This window comes from Coregonus lavaretus (genome assembly GCF_964263955.1).
Source record: "Coregonus lavaretus genome assembly, contig: HAP1_SCAFFOLD_3094, whole genome shotgun sequence".
In the NCBI taxonomy this organism is placed as follows: Eukaryota; Metazoa; Chordata; class Actinopteri; order Salmoniformes; family Salmonidae; genus Coregonus; species Coregonus lavaretus.
In genome coordinates this window covers 21,243-45,000 of record NW_028161841.1, presented here as the reverse complement: position 1 = coordinate 45,000, position 23,758 = coordinate 21,243, and the positions used below count along the sequence as shown (strand labels likewise).

Sequence of the window (23,758 nt, the reverse complement as noted above, 5' to 3'; positions counted from 1 at the left end):
AGTTGGTGAAAGTATGTCTGATCTACTGTGAAGAACTAGTCAAATGATTTAGTCAAGACAGCTCTGCAGCATGCTTAGACAGACTAGCCTAGCTAAATAGGATGACTAAAGGACCGTACGGTACGGGGAGCAGAGAGAACGTTGTCTGGCTGTTTTGGCTCCTACTGCCGGAGCAGAGAGAACGTTGTCTGGCTGTTTTGGCTCCTACTGCCGGAGCAGAGAGAACGTTGTCTGGCTGTTATGGCTCCTACTGCCGGAGCAGAGAGAACGTTGTCTGGCTGTTATGGCTCCTACTGCCGGAGCAGAGAGAACGTTGTCTGGCTGTTTTGGCTCCTACTGCCGGAGCAGAGAGAACGTTGTCTGGCTGTTTTGGCTCCTACTGCCGGAGCAGAGAGAACGTTGTCTGGCTGTTATGGCTCCTACTGCCGGAGCAGAGAGAACGTTGTCTGGCTGTTATGGCTCCTACTGCCGGAGCAGAGAGAACGTTGTCTGGCTGCTACTGCCGAAGCAGAGAGAACGTTGTCTGGCTGTTATGGCTCCTACTGCCGGAGCAGAGAGAACGTTGTCTGGCTGTTTTGGCTCCTACTGCCGGAGCAGAGAGAACGTTGTCTGGCTGTTATGGCTCCTACTGCCGGAGCAGAGAGAACGTTGTCTGGCTGTTATGGCTCCTACTGCCGGAGCAGAGATGAGAGGATGACTTTTAATTAAGGAATGAAAAATCATCAAATAAAACCTAAGCAATATACACAACTGAACATTATTTAGTAATGTTGTTCTATTGATGTATTATTTAGTAATGTTGTTCTATTGATGTATTATTTAGTAATGTTGTTCTATTGATGTATTATTTAGTAATGTTGTTCTATTGATGTATTATTTAGTAATGTTGTTCTATTGATGTATTATTTAGTAATGTTGTTCTATTGATGTATTGTATTATTTAGTAATGTTGTTCTATTGATGTATTATTTAGTAATGTTGTTCTATTGATGTATTATTTAGTAATGTTGTTCTATTGATGTATTATTTAGTAATGTTGTTCTATTGATGTATTATTTAGTAATGTTGTTCTATTGATGTATTATTTACTAATGTTGTTCTATTGATGTATTGTATTATTTAGTAATGTTGTTCTATTGATGTATTATTTAGTAATGTCGTTCTATTGATGTATTATTTAGTAATGTCGTTCTATTGATGTATTATTTAGTAATGTTGTTCTATTGATGTATTATTTAGTATTGTTGTTCTATTGATGTATTATTTAGTAATGTTGTTCTATTGATGTATTATTTAGTATTGTTGTTCTATTGATGTATTATTTAGTAATGTTGTTCTATTGATGTATTATTTAGTAATGTTGTTCTATTGATGTATTTTTTAGTAATGTTGTTCTATTGATGTATTATTTAGTAATGTTGTTCTATTGATGTATTGTATTATTTAGTAATGTTGTTCTATTGATGTATTATTTAGTAATGTTGTTCTATTGATGTATTGTATTATTTAGTAATGTCGTTCTATTGATGTATTGTATTATTTAGTAATGTTGTTCTATTGATGTATTATTTAGTAATGTTGTTCTTTTGATGTATTATTTAGTAATGTTGTTCTATTGATGTATTATTTAGTAATGTTGTTCTATTGATGTATTATTTAGTAATATTGTTCTATTGATGTATTATTTAGTAATGTTGTTCTATTGATGTATTATTTAGTAATGTTGTTCTATTGATGTATTATTTAGTAATGTTGTTCTATTGATGTATTATTTAGTAATGTTGTTCTATTGATGTATTATTTAGTAATGTTGTTCTATTGATGTATTATTTAGTAATGTTGTTCTATTGATGTATTATTTAGTAATGTTGTTCTATTGATGTATTATTTAGTAATGTTTGTCTATTGATGTATTATTTAGTAATGTTGTTCTAATGATGTATTATTTAGTAATGTTGTTCTATTGATGTATTATTTAGTAATGTTGTTCTATTGATGTATTATTTAGTAATGTTGTTCTATTGATGTATTATTTAGTAATGTTGTTCTATTGATGTATTATTTAGTAATGTTGTTCTATTGATGTATTATTTAGTAATGTTGTTCTATTGATGTATTATTTAGTAATGTTGTTCTATTGATGTATTATTTAGTAATGTTGTTCTATTGATGTATTATTTAGTAATGTTGTTCTATTGATGTATTGTATTATTTAGTAATGTTGTTCTATTGATGTATTATTTAGTAATGTTGTTCTATTGATGTATTATTTAGTAATGTTGTTCTATTGATGTATTATTTAGTAATGTTGTTCTATTGATATATTGTATTATTTAGTAATGTTGTTCTATTGATGTATTATTTAGTAATGTTGTTCTATTGATGTATTATTTAGTAATGTTGTTCTATTGATGTATTATTTAGTAATGTTGTTCTATTGATGTATTATTTAGTAATGTTGTTCTATTGATGTATTATTTAGTAATGTTGTTCTATTGATGTATTATTTAGTAATGTTGTTCTATTGATGTATTATTTAGTAAGGTTGTTCTATTAATGTATTATTTAGTAATGTTGTTCTATTGATGTATTATTTAGTAATGTTGTTCTATTGATGTATTATTTAGTAATGTTGTTCTATTGATGTATTATTTAGTAATGTTGTTCTATTGATGTATTATTTAGTAATGTTGTTCTAATGATGTATTATTTAGTAATGTTGTTCTATTGATGTATTGTATTATTTAGTAATGTTGTTCTATTGATGTATTGTATTATTTAGTAATGTTGTTCTATTGATGTATTGTATTATTTAGTAATGTTGTTCTATTGATGTATTATTTAGTAATGTTGTTCTATTGATGTATTATTTAGTAATGTTGCTCTATTGATGTATTATTTAGTAATGTTGTTCTATTGATGTATTATTTAGTAATGATGTATTATTTAGTAATGTTGTTCTATTGATGTATTATTTAGTAATGATGTATTATTTAGTAATGTTGTTCTATTGATGTATTATTTAGTAATGTTGTTCTATTGATGTATTATTTAGTAATGTTGTTCTATTGATGTATTATTTAGTAATGTTGTTCTATTGATGTATTATTTAGTAATGTTGTTCTATTGATGTATTATTTAGTAATGTTGTTCTATTAATGTATTATTTAGTAATGTTGTTCTATTGATGTATTATTTAGTAATGTTGTTCTATTGATGTATTATTTAGTAATGTCGTTCTATTGATGTATTATTTAGTAATGTTGTTCTATTGATGTATTATTTAGTAATGTTGTTCTATTGATGTATTATTTAGTAATGTTGTTCGTTTGATGTATTATTTAGTAATGTTGTTCTATTGATGTATTATTTAGTAATGTTGTTCTATTGATGTATTATTTAGTAATATTGTTCTATTGATGTATTATTTAGTAATGTTGTTCTATTGATGTATTATTTAGTAATGTTGTTCTATTGATGTATTATTTAGTAATGTTGTTCTATTGATGTATTATTTAGTAATGTTGTTCTATTGATGTATTATTTAGTAATGTTGTTCTATTGATGTATTATTTAGTAATGTTGTTCTATTGATGTATTATTTAGTAATGTTGTTCTATTGATGTATTATTTAGTAATGTTGTTCTATTGATGTATTATTTAGTAATGTTTGTCTATTGATGTATTATTTAGTAATGTTGTTCTAATGATGTATTATTTAGTAATGTTGTTCTATTGATGTATTATTTAGTAATGTTGTTCTATTGATGTATTATTTAGTAATGTTGTTCTATTGATGTATTATTTAGTAATGTTGTTCTATTGATGTATTATTTAGTAATGTTGTTCTATTGATGTATTATTTAGTAATGTTGTTCTATTGATGTATTATTTAGTAATGTTGTTCTATTGATGTATTATTTAGTAATGTTGTTCTATTGATGTATTATTTAGTAATGTTGTTCTATTGATGTATTGTATTATTTAGTAATGTTGTTCTATTGATGTATTATTTAGTAATGTTGTTCTATTGATGTATTATTTAGTAATGTTGTTCTATTGATGTATTATTTAGTAATGTTGTTCTATTGATATATTGTATTATTTAGTAATGTTGTTCTATTGATGTATTATTTAGTAATGTTGTTCTATTGATGTATTATTTAGTAATGTTGTTCTATTGATGTATTATTTAGTAATGTTGTTCTATTGATGTATTATTTAGTAATGTTGTTCTATTGATGTATTATTTAGTAATGTTGTTCTATTGATGTATTATTTAGTAAGGTTGTTCTATTAATGTATTATTTAGTAATGTTGTTCTATTGATGTATTATTTAGTAATGTTGTTCTATTGATGTATTATTTAGTAATGTTGTTCTATTGATGTATTATTTAGTAATGTTGTTCTATTGATGTATTATTTAGTAATGTTGTTCTAATGATGTATTATTTAGTAATGTTGTTCTATTGATGTATTGTATTATTTAGTAATGTTGTTCTATTGATGTATTGTATTATTTAGTAATGTTGTTCTATTGATGTATTGTATTATTTAGTAATGTTGTTCTATTGATGTATTATTTAGTAATGTTGTTCTATTGATGTATTATTTAGTAATGTTGCTCTATTGATGTATTATTTAGTAATGTTGTTCTATTGATGTATTATTTAGTAATGATGTATTATTTAGTAATGTTGTTCTATTGATGTATTATTTAGTAATGATGTATTATTTAGTAATGTTGTTCTATTGATGTATTATTTAGTAATGTTGTTCTATTGATGTATTATTTAGTAATGTTGTTCTATTGATGTATTATTTAGTAATGTTGTTCTATTGATGTATTATTTAGTAATGTTGTTCTATTGATGTATTATTTAGTAATGTTGTTCTATTAATGTATTATTTAGTAATGTTGTTCTATTGATGTATTATTTAGTAATGTTGTTCTATTGATGTATTATTTAGTAATGTCGTTCTATTGATGTATTATTTAGTAATGTTGTTCTATTGATGTATTATTTAGTAATGTTGTTCTATTGATGTATTATTTAGTAATGTTGTTCGTTTGATGTATTATTTAGTAATGTTGTTCTATTGATGTATTATTTAGTAATGTTGTTCTATTGATGTATTATTTAGTAATATTGTTCTATTGATGTATTATTTAGTAATGTTGTTCTATTGATGTATTATTTAGTAATGTTGTTCTATTGATGTATTATTTAGTAATGTTGTTCTATTGATGTATTATTTAGTAATGTTGTTCTATTGATGTATTATTTAGTAATGTTGTTCTATTGATGTATTATTTAGTAATGTTGTTCTATTGATGTATTATTTAGTAATGTTGTTCTATTGATGTATTATTTAGTAATGTTTGTCTATTGATGTATTATTTAGTAATGTTGTTCTAATGATGTATTATTTAGTAATGTTGTTCTATTGATGTATTATTTAGTAATGTTGTTCTATTGATGTATTATTTAGTAATGTTGTTCTATTGATGTATTATTTAGTAATGTTGTTCTATTGATGTATTATTTAGTAATGTTGTTCTATTGATGTATTATTTAGTAATGTTGTTCTATTGATGTATTATTTAGTAATGTTGTTCTATTGATGTATTATTTAGTAATGTTGTTCTATTGATGTATTGTATTATTTAGTAATGTTGTTCTATTGATGTATTATTTAGTAATGTTGTTCTATTGATGTATTATTTAGTAATGTTGTTCTATTGATGTATTATTTAGTAATGTTGTTCTATTGATATATTGTATTATTTAGTAATGTTGTTCTATTGATGTATTATTTAGTAATGTTGTTCTATTGATGTATTATTTAGTAATGTTGTTCTATTGATGTATTATTTAGTAATGTTGTTCTATTGATGTATTATTTAGTAATGTTGTTCTATTGATGTATTATTTAGTAAGGTTGTTCTATTAATGTATTATTTAGTAATGTTGTTCTATTGATGTATTATTTAGTAATGTTGTTCTATTGATGTATTATTTAGTAATGTTGTTCTATTGATGTATTATTTAGTAATGTTGTTCTATTGATGTATTATTTAGTAATGTTGTTCTAATGATGTATTATTTAGTAATGTTGTTCTATTGATGTATTGTATTATTTAGTAATGTTGTTCTATTGATGTATTGTATTATTTAGTAATGTTGTTCTATTGATGTATTGTATTATTTAGTAATGTTGTTCTATTGATGTATTATTTAGTAATGTTGTTCTATTGATGTATTATTTAGTAATGTTGCTCTATTGATGTATTATTTAGTAATGTTGTTCTATTGATGTATTATTTAGTAATGATGTATTATTTAGTAATGTTGTTCTATTGATGTATTATTTAGTAATGATGTATTATTTAGTAATGTTGTTCTATTGATGTATTATTTAGTAATGTTGTTCTATTGATGTATTATTTAGTAATGTTGTTCTATTGATGTATTATTTAGTAATGTTGTTCTATTAATGTATTATTTAGTAATGTTGTTCTATTGATGTATTATTTAGTAATGTTGTTCTATTGATGTATTATTTAGTAATGTTGTTCTATTGATGTATTATTTAGTAATGTTGTTCTATTGATGTATTATTTAGTAATGTTGTTCTAATGATGTATTATTTAGTAATGTTGTTCTATTGATGTATTGTATTATTTAGTAATGTTGTTCTATTGATGTATTATTTAGTAATGTTGTTCTATTGATGTATTATTTAGTAATGTTGTTCTAATGATGTATTATTTAGTAATGTTGTTCTATTGATGTATTGTATTATTTAGTAATGTTGTTCTATTGATGTATTATTTAGTAATGTTGTTTTATTGATGTATTATTTAGTAATGTTGTTCTAATGATGTATTATTTAGTAATGTTGTTCTATTGATGTATTATTTAGTAATGTTGTTCTATTGATGTATTGTATTATTTAGTAATGTTGTTCTATTGATGTATTATTTAGTAATGTCGTTCTATTGATGTATTATTTAGTAATGTTGTTCTATTGATGTATTATTTAGTAATGTTGTTCTATTGATGTATTATTTAGTAATGTTGTTCTATTGATGTATTATTTAGTAATGTCGTTCTATTGATGTATTATTTAGTAATGTCGTTCTATTGATGTATTATTTAGTAATGTTGTTCTATTGATGTATTATTTAGTAATGTTGTTCTATTGATGTATTATTTAGTAATGTTGTTCTATTGATGTATTATTTAGTAATGTTGTTCTATTGATGTATTATTTAGTAATGATGTATTATTTAGTAATGTTGTTCTATTGATGTATTATTTAGTAATGTTGTTCTATTGATGTATTATTTAGTAATGTCGTTCTATTGATGTATTATTTAGTAATGTCGTTCTATTGATGTATTATTTAGTAATGCTGTTCTATTGATGTATTATTTAGTAATGTTGTTCTATTGATGTATTATTTAGTAATGTCGTTCTATTGATGTATTATTTAGTAATGTCGTTCTATTGATGTATTATTTAGTAATGTCGTTCTATTGATGTATTATTTAGTAATGTTGTTCTATTGATGTATTATTTAGTAATGTTGTTCTATTGATGTATTATTTAGTAATGTTGTTCTATTGATGTATTATTTAGTAATGTTGTTCTATTGATGTATTATTTAGTAATGTTGTTCTATTGATGTATTATTTAGTAATGTTGTTCTATTGATGTATTATTTAGTAATGTCGTTCTATTGATGTATTATTTAGTAATGTCGTTCTATTGATGTATTATTTAGTAATGTCGTTCTATTGATGTATTATTTAGTAATGTTGTTCTATTGATGTATTATTTAGTAATGTTGTTCTATTGATGTATTATTTAGTAATGTTGTTCTATTGATGTATTATTTAGTAATGTTGTTCTATTGATGTATTATTTAGTAATGTCGTTCTATTGATGTATTATTTAGTAATGTTGTTCTATTGATGTATTATTTAGTAATGTTGTTCTATTGATGTATTATTTAGTAATGTTGTTCTATTGATGTATTATTTAGTAATGTTGTTCTATTGATGTATTATTTAGTAATGTTGTTCTATTGATGTATTATTTAGTAACGTCGTTCTATTGATGTATTATTTATTAACGTTGTTCTATTGATGTATTATTTAGTAATGTCGTTCTATTGATGTATTATTTAGTAATGTCGTTCTATTGATGTATTATTTAGTAATGTTGTTCTATTGTAATATTTAGTAATGTTGTTCTATTGTATTATTTAGTAATGTTGTTCTATTGATGTATTATTTAATAATGTTGTTCTATTGTAATATTTAGTAATGCTGTTCTATTGATGTATTATTTAGTAATGTTCTATTGTAATATTTAGTAATGTTGTTCTATTGTAATATTTAGTAATGTTGTTCTATTGATGTATTGTATTATTTAGTAATGTTGTTCTATTATAATATTTAGTAATGTTGTTCTATTGATGTATTATTTAGTAATGTTGTTCTATTGATATATTGTATTATTTAGTAATGTTGTTCTATTGATGTATTATTTAGTAATGTTGTTCTATTGATGTATTATTTAGTAATGCTGTTCTATTGATGTATTATTTAGTAATGATGTATTATTTAGTAATGTTGTTCTATTGATATATTGTATTATTTAGTAATGTTGTTCTATTGATGTATTATTTAGTAATGTTGTTCTATTGATGTATTATTTAGTAATGTTGTTCTATTGATGTATTATTTAGTAATGATGTATTATTTAGTAATGTTGTTCTATTGATATATTGTATTATTTAGTAATGTTGTTCTATTGATGTATTATTTAGTAATGTTGTTCTATTGATGTATTGTATTATTTAGTAATGTCGTTCTATTGATGTATTGTATTATTTAGTAATGTTGTTCTATTGATGTATTATTTAGTAATGTTGTTCTTTTGATGTATTATTTAGTAATGTTGTTCTATTGATGTATTATTTAGTAATGTTGTTCTATTGATGTATTATTTAGTAATATTGTTCTATTGATGTATTATTTAGTAATGTTGTTCTATTGATGTATTATTTAGTAATGTTGTTCTATTGATGTATTATTTAGTAATGTTGTTCTATTGATGTATTATTTAGTAATGTTGTTCTATTGATGTATTATTTAGTAATGTTGTTCTATTGATGTATTATTTAGTAATGTTGTTCTATTGATGTATTATTTAGTAATGTTGTTCTATTGATGTATTATTTAGTAATGTTGTTCTATTGATGTATTATTTAGTAATGTTGTTCTATTGATGTATTATTTAGTAATGTTGTTCTATTGATGTATTGTATTATTTAGTAATGTTGTTCTATTGATGTATTATTTAGTAATGTTGTTCTATTGATGTATTATTTAGTAATGTTGTTCTATTGATGTATTATTTAGTAATGTTGTTCTATTGATATATTGTATTATTTAGTAATGTTGTTCTATTGATGTATTATTTAGTAATGTTGTTCTATTGATGTATTATTTAGTAATGTTGTTCTATTGATGTATTATTTAGTAATGTTGTTCTATTGATGTATTATTTAGTAATGTTGTTCTATTGATGTATTATTTAGTAAGGTTGTTCTATTAATGTATTATTTAGTAATGTTGTTCTATTGATGTATTATTTAGTAATGTTGTTCTATTGATGTATTATTTAGTAATGTTGTTCTATTGATGTATTATTTAGTAATGTTGTTCTATTGATGTATTATTTAGTAATGTTGTTCTAATGATGTATTATTTAGTAATGTTGTTCTATTGATGTATTGTATTATTTAGTAATGTTGTTCTATTGATGTATTGTATTATTTAGTAATGTTGTTCTATTGATGTATTGTATTATTTAGTAATGTTGTTCTATTGATGTATTATTTAGTAATGTTGTTCTATTGATGTATTATTTAGTAATGTTGCTCTATTGATGTATTATTTAGTAATGTTGTTCTATTGATGTATTATTTAGTAATGATGTATTATTTAGTAATGTTGTTCTATTGATGTATTATTTAGTAATGATGTATTATTTAGTAATGTTGTTCTATTGATGTATTATTTAGTAATGTTGTTCTATTGATGTATTATTTAGTAATGTTGTTCTATTGATGTATTATTTAGTAATGTTGTTCTATTTATGTATTATTTAGTAATGTTGTTCTATTGATGTATTATTTAGTAATGTTGTTCTATTAATGTATTATTTAGTAATGTTGTTCTATTGATGTATTATTTAGTAATGTTGTTCTATTGATGTATTATTTAGTAATGTTGTTCTATTGATGTATTATTTAGTAATGTTGTTCTATTGATGTATTATTTAGTAATGTTGTTCTAATGATGTATTATTTAGTAATGTTGTTCTATTGATGTATTGTATTATTTAGTAATGTTGTTCTATTGATGTATTATTTAGTAATGTTGTTCTATTGATGTATTATTTAGTAATGTTGTTCTAATGATGTATTATTTAGTAATGTTGTTCTATTGATGTATTGTATTATTTAGTAATGTTGTTCTATTGATGTATTATTTAGTAATGTTGTTTTATTGATGTATTATTTAGTAATGTTGTTCTAATGATGTATTATTTAGTAATGTTGTTCTATTGATGTATTATTTAGTAATGTTGTTCTATTGATGTATTGTATTATTTAGTAATGTTGTTCTATTGATGTATTATTTAGTAATGTTGTTCTATTGATGTATTATTTAGTAATGTTGTTCTATTGATGTATTGTATTATTTAGTAATGTTGTTCTATTGATGTATTATTTAGTAATGTTGTTCTATTGATGTATTATTTAGTAATGTTGTTCTATTGATGTATTATTTAGTAATGTCGTTCTATTGATGTATTATTTAGTAATGTCGTTCTATTGATGTATTATTTAGTAATGTTGTTCTATTGATGTATTATTTAGTAAAGTTGTTCTATTGATGTATTATTTAGTAATGTTGTTCTAATGATGTATTATTTAGTAATGTTGTTCTATTGATGTATTATTTAGTAATGTTGTTCTATTGATGTATTATTTAGTAATGTCGTTCTATTGATGTATTATTTAGTAATGTTGTTCTATTGATGTATTATTTAGTAATGTTGTTCTATTGATGTATTATTTAGTAATGTTGTTCTATTGATGTATTATTTAGTAATGTTGTTCTATTGATGTATTATTTAGTAATGTTGTTCTATTGATGTATTATTTAGTAATGTTGTTCTATTGATGTATTATTTAGTAATGTTGTTCTATTGATGTATTATTTAGTAATGTTGTTCTATTGATGTATTATTTAGTAATGTCGTTCTATTGATGTATTATTTAGTAATGTCGTTCTATTGATGTATTATTTAGTAATGTTGTTCTATTGATGTATTATTTAGTAATGTTGTTCTATTGATGTATTATTTAGTAATGTTGTTCTATTGATGTATTATTTAGTAATGTTGTTCTATTGATGTATTATTTAGTAATGATGTATTATTTAGTAATGTTGTTCTATTGATGTATTATTTAGTAATGTTGTTCTATTGATGTATTATTTAGTAATGTCGTTCTATTGATGTATTATTTAGTAATGTCGTTCTATTGATGTATTATTTAGTAATGCTGTTCTATTGATGTATTATTTAGTAATGTTGTTCTATTGATGTATTATTTAGTAATGATGTTCTATTGATGTATTATTTAGTAATGTTGTTCTATTGATGTATTATTTAGTAATGTCGTTCTATTGATGTACTATTTAGTAATGTCGTTCTATTGATGTATTATTTAGTAATGTTGTTCTATTGATGTATTATTTAGTAATGTTGTTCTATTGATGTATTATTTAGTAATGTTGTTCTATTGATGTATTATTTAGTAATGTTGTTCTATTGATGTATTATTTAGTAATGTTGTTCTATTGATGTATTATTTAGTAATGTTGTTCTATTTATGTATTATTTAGTAATGTCGTTCTATTGATGTATTATTTAGTAATGTCGTTCTATTGATGTATTATTTAGTAATGTTGTTCTATTGATGTATTATTTAGTAATGTTGTTCTATTGATGTATTATTTAGTAATGTTGTTCTATTGATGTATTATTTAGTAATGTTGTTCTATTGATGTATTATTTAGTAATGTTGTTCTATTGATGTATTATTTAGTAATGTCGTTCTATTGATGTATTATTTAGTAATGTTGTTCTATTGATGTATTATTTAGTAATGTTGTTCTATTGATGTATTATTTAGTAATGTTGTTCTATTGATGTATTATTTAGTAATGTTGTTCTATTGATGTATTATTTAGTAATGTTGTTCTATTGATGTATTATTTAGTAACGTCGTTCTATTGATGTATTATTTATTAACGTTGTTCTATTGATGTATTATTTAGTAATGTCGTTCTATTGATGTATTATTTAGTAATGTCGTTCTATTGATGTATTATTTAGTAATGTTGTTCTATTGTAATATTTAGTAATGTTGTTCTATTGTATTATTTAGTAATGTTGTTCTATTGATGTATTATTTAATAATGTTGTTCTATTGTAATATTTAGTAATGCTGTTCTATTGATGTATTATTTAGTAATGTTCTATTGTAATATTTAGTAATGTTGTTCTATTGTAATATTTAGTAATGTTGTTCTATTGATGTATTGTATTATTTAGTAATGTTGTTCTATTATAATATTTAGTAATGTTGTTCTATTGATGTATTATTTAGTAATGTTGTTCTATTGATATATTGTATTATTTAGTAATGTTGTTCTATTGATGTATTATTTAGTAATGTTGTTCTATTGATGTATTATTTAGTAATGCTGTTCTATTGATGTATTATTTAGTAATGATGTATTATTTAGTAATGTTGTTCTATTGATATATTGTATTATTTAGTAATGTTGTTCTATTGATGTATTATTTAGTAATGTTGTTCTATTGATGTATTATTTAGTAATGTTGTTCTATTGATGTATTATTTAGTAATGATGTATTATTTAGTAATGTTGTTCTATTGATATATTGTATTATTTAGTAATGTTGTTCTATTGATGTATTATTTAGTAATGTTGTTCTATTGATGTATTATTTAGTAATGTTGTTCTATTGATGTATTATTTAGTAATGATGTATTATTTAGTAATGTTGTTCTATTGATGTATTGTATTATTTAGTAATGTTGTTCTATTGATGTATTATTTAGGAATGTTGTTCTATTGATGTATTATTTAGTAATGATGTATTATTTAGTAATGTTGTTCTATTGATGTATTGTATTATTTAGTAATGTTGTTCTATTGATGTATTAATTAGTAATGTTGTTCTATTGATGTATTATTTAGTAATGTTGTTCTATTGATGTATTATTTAGTAATGTTGTTATATTGATGTATTATTTAGTAATGTTGTTCTATTGATGTATTATTTAGTAATGTTGTTCTATTGATGTATTATTTAGTAATGTTGTTATATTGATGTATTATTTAGTAATGTTGTTATATTGATGTATTATTTAGTAATGTTGTTCTATTTATGTATTATTTAGTAACGTTGTTCTATTGATGTATTATTTAGTAACGTTGTTCTATTGATGTATTATTTAGTAATGTCGTTCTATTGATGTATTATTTAGTAATGTCGTTCTATTGATGTATTATTTAGTAATGTCGTTCTATTGATGTATTATTTAGTAATGTCGTTCTATTTATGTATTATTTAGTAATGTTGTTCTATTGATGTATTATTTAGTAATGTTGTTCTATTGATGTATTATTTAGTAATGATGTATTATTTAGTAATGTTGTTCTATTGATGTATTGTACTATTTAGTAATGTTGTTCTATTGATGTATTATTTAGTAATGTTGTTCTATTTATGTATTATTTAGTAATGTCGTTCTATATATGTATTGTATTATTTAGTAATGTTGTTCTATTGATGTATTATTTAGTAATGTTGTTCTATTGATGTATTATTTAGTAATGTCGTTCTATTGATGTATTGTATTATTTAGTAATGTTGTTCTATTGATGTATTATTTAGTAATGTTGTTCTATTAATGTCTACCCAATGTGGACCTGACAGAGACAGTGGAATATTTTGGCAATTGAATGCTAACTATTTTTGGCTTTGGCATTTCCATTAAAAAGCTCTATTTCATAATGCATTTCAAGTTGAAAAAAATAATCGTAAAGTGTGATTTGTTTTTTTATAATGGAACCGAAACCGTACCGACCTCAAAAAGCACTAATCGCTCAGCACTAGTACACACACACACACACACACACACACACCATCTGAGGTAACACACACACACACTCTCCGTCACAGACGCATACACGCACAAACACACACACTCGCACCCTAACCCAGTCCCCCCCCCCCCCCTCTCTCCCAGCGGTCAGGTGACTTCTCCCAGTACCAGCTAGCAGGGCTGCTGCAGAGGAACGATCTGAACGCGCGTCTGGTGGGCGTGGAGAGAGAGATGTCCAACCGCAGTGCAGGGAACGCCCCGGGGGTGGAGCTATACAACCAGGGGGAGGGGCACAGCGTGGAGACACGACGCCTCCTCTCAGAAGACTCCACCCACTACATCCTCATCAAAGGTCAGAGGTCGAAAGGGGGGGGTCAGCGATCAAATTGAGCGATTCTCCGCATTGACCTGTTCAAACTCATCCCCACAATACGTGCTGTGTGTGTGTGTGTGTGTGTGTGTGTGTGTGTGTGTGTGTGTGTGTGTGTGTGTGTGTGTGTGTGTGTGTGTGTGTGTGTGTGTGTGTGTGTGTGTGTGGACTCCTCAGGTCCAAAGAAGACAGACAACAGTGAGAGGGTTCCAGACGTCCAGCCTGCGGCCTCTCCCTGGTTGGGTGGTCCCCTGTCAGGGAGGGTTAGGACGGGGGGAGGGGAGAGACCTGAGCCCCTTTGGAGACCCATCTCAGAGGAGGAGAGCCTGGAGGAGGGACCCTCGTCATCGTCTAAACACCCCCAGGGCTCTAACCCGAGCCTGGGGGATGCAGCACCCCCCTCCCCCCGGACACTGAAGGCCATCCAGGCTGCAATGGATGCCAGCTTCTCAGACGAAGAGGAGGGTAGCTCCTGGGGTAGGGGTGGGAGTAGGGCTGGGGAGGAGGGTAGCTCCTGGGGTAGGGGTGGGAGTAGGGCTGGGGAGGAGGGAAGCTCCTGGGGTAGGGGTGGGAGTAGGGCTGGGGAGGAGGGTAGCTCCTGGGGTAGGGGTGGGAGTAGGGCTGGGGAGGAGGGTAGCTCCTGGGGTAGGGGTGGGAGTAGGGCTGGGGAGGAGGGTAGCTCCTGGGGTAGGGGTGGGAGTAGGGCTGGGGAGGAGGGTAGCTCCTGGGGTAGGGGTGGGAGTAGGGCTGGGGAGGAGGGTAGCTCCTGGGGTAGGGGTGGGAGTAGGGCTGGGGAGGAGGGTAGCTCCTGGGGTAGGGGTGGGAGTAGGGCTGGGGAGGAGGGTAGCTCCTGGGGTAGGGGTGGGAGTAGGGCTGGGGAGGAGGGTAGCTCCTGGGGTAGGGGTGGGAGTAGGGCTGAGGAGGAGGGTAGTGGCAGTGTGTCCCCTCGTACCATCCTGGCCATTCAGCGAGCTATGGGAGAAGACTTGGATGTAGGCACGCCCCCAAACACCACCCTGATTGGCAATTCTCCCGTTAAGCCCCACCCTCCCAGTCCCCAGCGTCCTGCGAACCGATTGGTCGTCACCAGCAGCTCAGAGGAGGAGACTGAAGGGAAGGACACGCCCCTGAGGACAACTCCGACCAATGAGGACAGGCTTGGGGTGGAGAAGGGGGATGAGCAACAGTCGCCCCTCCCCCCTAGCCTCCCCATTCCTCCTGCAGACATGGTGCTCCTCAACAGGGAGGAGGAGGAGGATGAAACCCTCACCAGGAGGACCAGGGAGGAGGTGGAGGAGATTCTGAGGAGTAACAGAGAGGAGTTAAGGCAAGCCATCAACAGCAGGAACAGGGCTTTCCACTCTGCAGTAGGTCAGGAGGACAGTTTGGGTCAGGCTCTCAGTGTTATCCCCCCATCAGGCCCAGGTCTAAACAGAGAGAAGGAGAGGGGGAGGAGTAGCCTGGAGACTGGGCCTTTACCTCCATCACAGCAGGAGAGGGAGAGGAGTAGCCTGGAGACTGGGCCTTTACCTCCATCACAGCAGGAGAGGGAGAGGAGTAGCCTGGAGACTGGGCCTTTACCTCCATCACAGCAGGAGAGGGAGAGGAGTAGCCTGGAGACTGGGCCTTTACCTCCATCACAGCAGGAGACGAATGGACACAACACCAACACCAGGGAGGAGAGAAATGGAGAGATTGTGAAGATGGAGGACAGTGAGGAGGAGAGCGATTCAGAGAGCTTTGTTGATGTGTCCGAGGGGGAGGAGCTAAAGGAGGAGGAGACGGACGATTCACTGATAGAGGTGGGGGACGGTGCTCCACCTAAGGCACAGGAAGACGTGACCAAGAAGGAGGAGGAAGAGGAGGAAGCTTTAAGTAGCAGAGCTGTCCCTTTGGAAGAGAGGGATGATGATGAGGAGGAGGAGGAGGAGGAAGCTCTCCAGCGTCCCACAGAGCCCAGCCCAGCTTCTGTTCCTGTACCCAACGAGTGGGAAGACATCAACGTGGTAAGATAAGTACTGCTTAAATTTAGCGGTGAAAAATGTATATTTCTCTGTGTGTGTGTGGTTGAGATGTGTTGTTGCAGCATTTGTCCTGTAGGAGGAGCTGTTTGTACAGTAGCACATGTTGCTGTTCTACAAAAGAGGGAGCTCTTACTGTGCAACAGCAGTGGAACTGGGTCGATGCAGTACCTGTGTTGTCCATCAGGATGAGCTGGTGGCGCTAGAGAGCCGTCTAGGAGAGCAGCAGTCCAGTCTGAGAGAACAGAAGCAGCAGCAGGAACGTGTGGCCGCCACGGTTACCGGACAGATGTGTCTGGAGAGCCAGGTAGGAGAAGCACTAAATCACACACACATTTAGTCAGTATGATAAAGGTGGTGTCAGTGTATTCTGTTTTACCATCTAAACACACACACACATTTAGTCAGTATGATAAAGGTGGTGTCAGTGTATTCTGTCTGTTTTCTGCTGCTCCAACAGTGTTCATAGTGGGTGGGTGTGATTGTGTGTATCATTTTTTTAAACATTTGAGTCATTTAGCAGACGCTCTTATCCAGAGCGACTTACAGTTAGTGAGTGCATACATTTTTCATACTGGCCCCCCCGTGGGAATCGAACCCACAACCCTGGCGTTGCAAGCGCCATGCTCTACCAACTGAGCTACAAGGAGACTTACAATTGAACGTTGAATCAACATCTTTTTTTTCTTCATGTGGATGTTCAAGCAGCAGTGTGTGTCTGTCTGTGTGTATGTTTTAATCACTATCTGATGGATGTGGCTGACCCCGCCCCAGCCCCCTCCTCTGCCCCAGCCCCCTCCTCTGCCCCAGCCCCCTCCTCTGCCCCAGCCCCCTCCTCTGCCCCAGCCCCCTCCTCTGCCCCAGCCCCCTCCTCTGCCCCAGCCCCCTCCTCTGCCCCAGACCCTGCATCTGCCCCAGCCCCCTCCTCTGCCCCAGCCCCCTCCTCTGCCCCAGCCCCCTCCTCTGCCCCAGCCCCCTCCTCTGCCCCAGCCCCCTCCTCTGCCCCAGACCCCTCCTCTGCCCCAGACCCCTCCTCTGCCCCATGTTGACAGCCAGAGAGACATTCTGTTTTAGTGTCCTCCTCCCTCATGTTGACAGCCAGAGAGACATTCTGTTTTAGTGTCCTCCTCCCTCATGTTGACAGCCAGAGAGACATTCTGTTTTAGTGTCCTCGTCCCTCATGTTGACAGCCGGAGAGACATTCTGTTTTAGTGTCCTCCTCCCTCATGTTGACAGCCAGAGAGACATTCTGTTTTAGTGTCCTCCTCCCTCATGTTGACAGCCAGAGAGACATTCTGTTTTAGTGTCCTCCTCCCTCATGTTGACAGCCAGAGAGACATTCTGTTTTAGTGTCCTCCTCCCTCATGTTGACAGCCGGAGAGACATTCTGTTTTAGTGTCCTCGTCCCTCATGTTGACAGCCAGAGAGATATTCTGTTTTAGTGTCCTCCTCCCTCATGTTGACAGCCAGAGAAACATTCTGTTTTAGTGTCCTCGTCCCTCATGTTGACAGCCAGAGAGACATTCTGTTTTAGTGTCCTCCTCCCTCATGTTGACAGCCAGAGAGACATTCTGTTTTAGTGTCCTCGTCCCTCATGTTGACAGCCAGAGAGACATTCTGTTTTAGTGTCCTCCTCCCTCATGTTGACAGCCAGAGAGACATTCTGTTTTAGTGTCCTCCTCCCTCAGGTTGACAGCCAGAGAGACATTCTGTTTTAGTGTCCTCCTCCCTCATGTTGACAGCCAGAGAGACATTCTGTTTTAGTGTCCTCCTCCCTCATGTTGACAGCCAGAGAGACATTCTGTTTTAGTGTCCTCCTCCCTCATGTTGACAGCCAGAGAGACATTCTGTTTTAGTGTCCTCCTCCCTCATGTTGACAGCCAGAGAGACATTCTGTTTTAGTGTCCTCCTCCCTCATGTTGACAGCCAGAGAGACATTCTGTTTGTGTCCTCGTCCCTCATGTTGACAGCCAGAGAGACATTCTGTTTTAGTGTCCTCCTCCCTCATGTTGACAGCCAGAGAGACATTCTGTTTTAGTGTCCTCCTCCCTCATGTTGACAGCCAGAGAGACATTCTGTTTTAGTGTCCTCCTCCCTCATGTTGACAGCCAGAGAGACATTCTGTTTTAGTGTCCTCCTCCCTCATGTTGACAGCCAGAGAGACATTCTGTTTTAGTGTCCTCCTCCCTCATGTTGACAGCCAGAGAGACATTCTGTTTTAGTGTCCTCCTCCCTCAGGTTGACAGCCAGACAGACATTCTGTTTTAGTGTCCTCCTCCCTCATGTTGACAGCCAGAGAGACATTCTGTTTTAGTGTCCTCCTCCCTCATGTTGACAGCCAGAGAGACATTCTGTTTTAGTGTCCTCCTCCCTCAGGTTGACAGCCAGAGAGACATTCTGTTTTAGTGTCCTCGTCCCTCAGGTTGACAGCCAGAGAGACATTCTGTTTTAGTGTCCTCCTCCCTGATGTTGACAGCCAGAGAGCCATTCTGTTTTGGTGTCCTCCTCCCTCAGGTTGACAGCCAGAGAGACATTCTGTTTTAGTGTCCTCGTCCCTCATGTTGACAGCCAGAGAGACATTCTGTTTTAGTGTCCTCCTCCCTCAGGTTGACAGCCAGAGAGACATTCTGTTTTAGTGTCCTCCTCCCTCAGGTTGACAGCCAGAGAGACATTCTGTTTTAGTGTCCTCCTCCCTCAGGTTGACAGCCAGAGAGACATTCTGTTTTAGTGTCCTCCTCCCTCAGGTTGACAGCCAGAGATACATTCTGTTTTATTGTCCTCCTCCCTCAGGTTGACAGCCAGAGAGACATTCTGTTTTAGTGTCCTCCTCCCTCAGGTTGACAGCCAGAGAGACATTCTGTTTTAGTGTCCTCCTCCCTCAGGTTGACAGCCAGAGAGACATTCTGTTTTAGTGTCCTCCTCCCTCATGTTGACAGCCAGAGAGACATTCTGTTTTAGTGTCCTCCTCCCTCATGTTGACAGCCAGAGAGACATTCTGTTTTAGTGTCCTCCTCCCTCATGTTGACAGCCAGAGAGACATTCTGTTTTAGTGTCCTCGTCCCTCAGGTTGACAGCCAGAGAGACATTCTGTTTTAGTGTCCTCCTCCCTCATGTTGACAGCCAGAGAGACATTCTGTTTTAGTGTCCTCCTCCCTCATGTTGACAGCCAGAGAGACATTCTGTTTTAGTGTCCTCCTCCCTCATGTTGACAGCCAGAGAGACATTCTGTTTTAGTGTCCTCCTCCCTCATGTTGACAGCCAGAGAGACATTCTGTTTTAGTGTCCTCCTCCCTCAGGTTGACAGCCAGAGAGACATTCTGTTTTAGTGTCCTCCTCCCTCAGGTTGACAGCCAGAGAGACATTCTGTTTTAGTGTCCTCCTCCCTCATGTTGACAGCCAGAGAGACATTCTGTTTTAGTGTCCTCCTCCCTCATGTTGACAGCCAGAGAGACACTGTTTTAGTGTCCTCCTCCCTCATGTTGACAGCCAGAGAGACATTCTGTTTTAGTGTCCTCCTCCCTCATGTTGACAGCCAGAGAGACATTCTGTTTTAGTGTCCTCGTCCCTCATGTTGACAGCCAGAGAGACACTGTTTTAGTGTCCTCCTCCCTCAGGTTGACAGCCAGAGAGACATTCTGTTTTAGTGTCCTCGTCCCTCAGGTTGACAGCCAGAGAGACATTCTGTTTTAGTGTCCTCCTCCCTCATGTTGACAGCCAGAGAGACATTCTGTTTTAGTGTCCTCCTCCCTCAGGTTGACAGCCAGAGAGACATTCTGATTTAGTGTCCTCCTCCCTCATGTTGACAGCCAGAGAGACATTCTGATTTAGTGTCCTCCTCCCTCATGTTGACAGCCAGAGAGACATTCTGTTTTAGTGTCCTCCTCCCTCATGTTGACAGCCAGAGAGACATTCTGTTTTAGTGTCCTCCTCCCTCATGTTGACAGCCAGAGAGACATTCTGTTTTAGTGTCCTCCTCCCTCAGGTTGACAGCCAGAGAGACATTCTGTTTTAGTGTCCTCCTCCTCAGGTTGACAGCCAGAGAGACATTCTGTTTTAGTGTCCTCGTCCCTCATGTTGACAGCCAGAGAGACATTCTGTTTTAGTGTCCTCGTCCCTCAGGTTGACAGCCAGAGAGACATTCTCTGTAACACTATGCACCTACACTGTCTAGTCATTTAATTGGTCACATTATGTGCATTATAATAATCCCCTCTGCATCTGTGGGTCGCAGGGATTTTTCAGACATTTATTCGGGTCGCATAAATCCAGTTTTCTTTTTTTTTTTAAATGTTCATGATGGAAAAATGTTTTCAGTGTAATCTTAAACGACTAAAACCAGATTTAAAGTATATTGAAAAGATAAATGGAGCTATTTTAATAATAAAGTATTTGAGAACTAACAATCACCTAAATAAGTGATTGAAAGTTCCCAAAACAGTGAAGTTAGCAGTATTGATTTTGTTATTATGTTTGAGCAACAGATCACAGCATTAGCCATGGCAAAATGTGTAGAACTGCAGGAAATGAGCTTTGAAACTCCAAACATTTCTCTACACCACCAAGATGGGGCCTCTAAAACGTTCTCCGAAACTCAGCTGTGGCTAGGGGCCCGACCGCGCCCATTGTCACGCCCACAGCCACGCTCACCACCTAAATCCTTTTTTACCCGGAAGAAACCCTGGGTCTATTTCTGTGCTTGTAAGGCTCAATATTCTTCTGCTGTGTATGTGTGTGTTTATATCTCTTTATGCATTCCTTCCAGTTCTCTGCTGCCAATGACTGGAACGAATTGCAAAAATCTCTGAAGCTGGAGACTCTTATCTCCCTTAATAACTTTAAGCATCAGTTGTCAGAGCACCTTACCGATCACTGCACCTGTACACAGCCCATCTGAAATTAGCCCACCCAACTACCTCATCCCTATATTGTTATTTATTTTGCTCTTTTGCACCCCAGTATCTCTATTTGCACATAATCTCTTGCACATCTAGCATTCCAGTGTTAATACTATTGTAATTATTCTGCACTATAGCCTATTTATTGCCTTACCTCCATAACTTGCTACATTTGCACACACTGTATATATATTTTCTGTTGTATTTTCTGACTTTATGTTTTTTTTTTTTTTTGTTTTACCCCATATGTAACTCTGTGTTGTTGTTTTTATCGCACTGCTTTGCTTTATCTTGGCCAGGTCGCAGTTGTAAATGAGAACCTGTTCTCAACTGGCTTCTTACCTGGTTAAATAAAGGTGAAATAAATGAAATAAAAAAAATAAAAATAAAATGCAAGGGCATTGTTTGATACTTGTTTCTGATTGGCTTGAAGGGCATTCTGGAGCGTGCATTATTTCCATATAACGCACGGTAGAATTCAATGGCTATAGTTCATTCTTACATGTTCTATGTTTTGAGCTGCTTTTGAAGGCAAAAGACGAATTTGAAAGCATTGTTGAATTCGACGTTCATAATGTCAAGCTAGGACTGATTGTTCGGTTAGCCGAACTAGCAAGTCTGTTTGTTTGTTTGGTTACCACGGAAGCTACTGTAGCTAGCTAGTCGACGTGCTAGCTACGTCAGTGGATGTTGTAACACATTTTTAACGACAAATGTGTTAAATTATAGCCATGGTATGAACGGGATTATCAATTCCGGCATGCTAGCGCGTCGCGGAACACCTTTCACGTGGTTCATTATCTTCCGTAGAAAGCATAGCCCCCTCCGTTGATTATCCCTTACGGGGGTGTAATGTCTCTGTGTGTGTCTCGTCCACCAGGAGCTGCTGAGGTTGTTCGGCGTGCCCTTCCTGGTGGCTCCCAGTGAGGCGGAGGCCCAGTGTGCTGCCCTGGACCGGACCGACCAGACCCACGGAACAATCACTGATGACAGCGACGTATGGCTGTTCGGAGGACGACACGTCTACAAGAACTTCTTCAGCCAGAACAAATATGTAGAACACTACCAGTACATAGACCTACAGAACCAACTGGGTACGTAGAACACTACCAGTACATAGACCTACAGAACCATCTGGTTAGAACACTACCAGTACATAGACCTACAGAACCAACTGGGTACGTAGAACACTACCAGTACATAGACCTACAGAACCAACTGGGTACGTAGAACACTACCAGTACATAGACCTACAGAACCATCTGGTTAGAACACTACCAGTACATAGACCTACAGAACCAACTGGGTACGTAGAACACTACCAGTACATAGACCTACAGAACCAACTGGTACGTAGAACACTACCAGTACATAGACCTACAGAACCAACTGGGTACGTAGAACCCTACCAGTACATAGACCTACAGAACCATCTGGTTAGAACACTACCAGTACATAGACCTACAGAACCATCTGGTTAGAACACTACCAGTACATAGACCTACATAACCATCTGGTTAGAACACTACCAGTACATAGACCTACAGAACCAACTGGTTAGAACACTACCAGTACATAGACCTACAGAACCATCTGGTTAGAACACTACCAGGACATAGACCTACAGAACCATCTGGTTAGAACACTACCAGTACATAGACCTACAGAACCATCTGGTTAGAACACTACCAGTACATAGACCTACAGAACCATCTGGTTAGAACACTACCAGTACATAGACCTACATAACCATCTGGTTAGAACACTACCAGTACATAGACCTACAGAACCAACTGGGTACGTAGAACACTACCAGTACATAGACCTACAGAACCAACTGGTACGTAGAACACTACCAGTACATAGACCTACAGAACCAACTGGGTACGTAGAACCCTACCAGTACATAGACCTACAGAACCATCTGGTTAGAACACTACCAGTACATAGACCTACAGAACCATCTGGTTAGAACACTACCAGTACATAGACCTACATAACCATCTGGTTAGAACACTACCAGTACATAGACCTACAGAACCAACTGGTTAGAACACTACCAGTACATAGACCTACAGAACCATCTGGTTAGAACACTACCAGGACATAGACCTACAGAACCATCTGGTTAGAACACTACCAGTACATAGACCTACAGAACCATCTGGTTAGAACACTA

General features: G+C 33.5%; 1 protein-coding gene across 1 annotated transcript in view; it reads left to right on the top strand.

The window, feature by feature from the left end:
* Positions 1-23,758, top strand: part of LOC311120013 (DNA excision repair protein ERCC-5-like) — a gene marked incomplete at its 3' end in the record, with an annotated part of 35,744 nt that overhangs the window by 2,606 nt on the left and 9,380 nt on the right. Inside the window, exons 7-10 of the mRNA XM_084194647.1 lie at positions 14,438-14,645; positions 14,841-16,669; positions 16,872-16,991; positions 22,460-22,673. Of these exons, the coding sequence (XP_084050773.1) occupies positions 14,438-14,645; positions 14,841-16,669; positions 16,872-16,991; positions 22,460-22,673 (2,371 nt within the window). The remainder of the gene's footprint in view (positions 1-14,437; positions 14,646-14,840; positions 16,670-16,871; positions 16,992-22,459; positions 22,674-23,758) is intronic.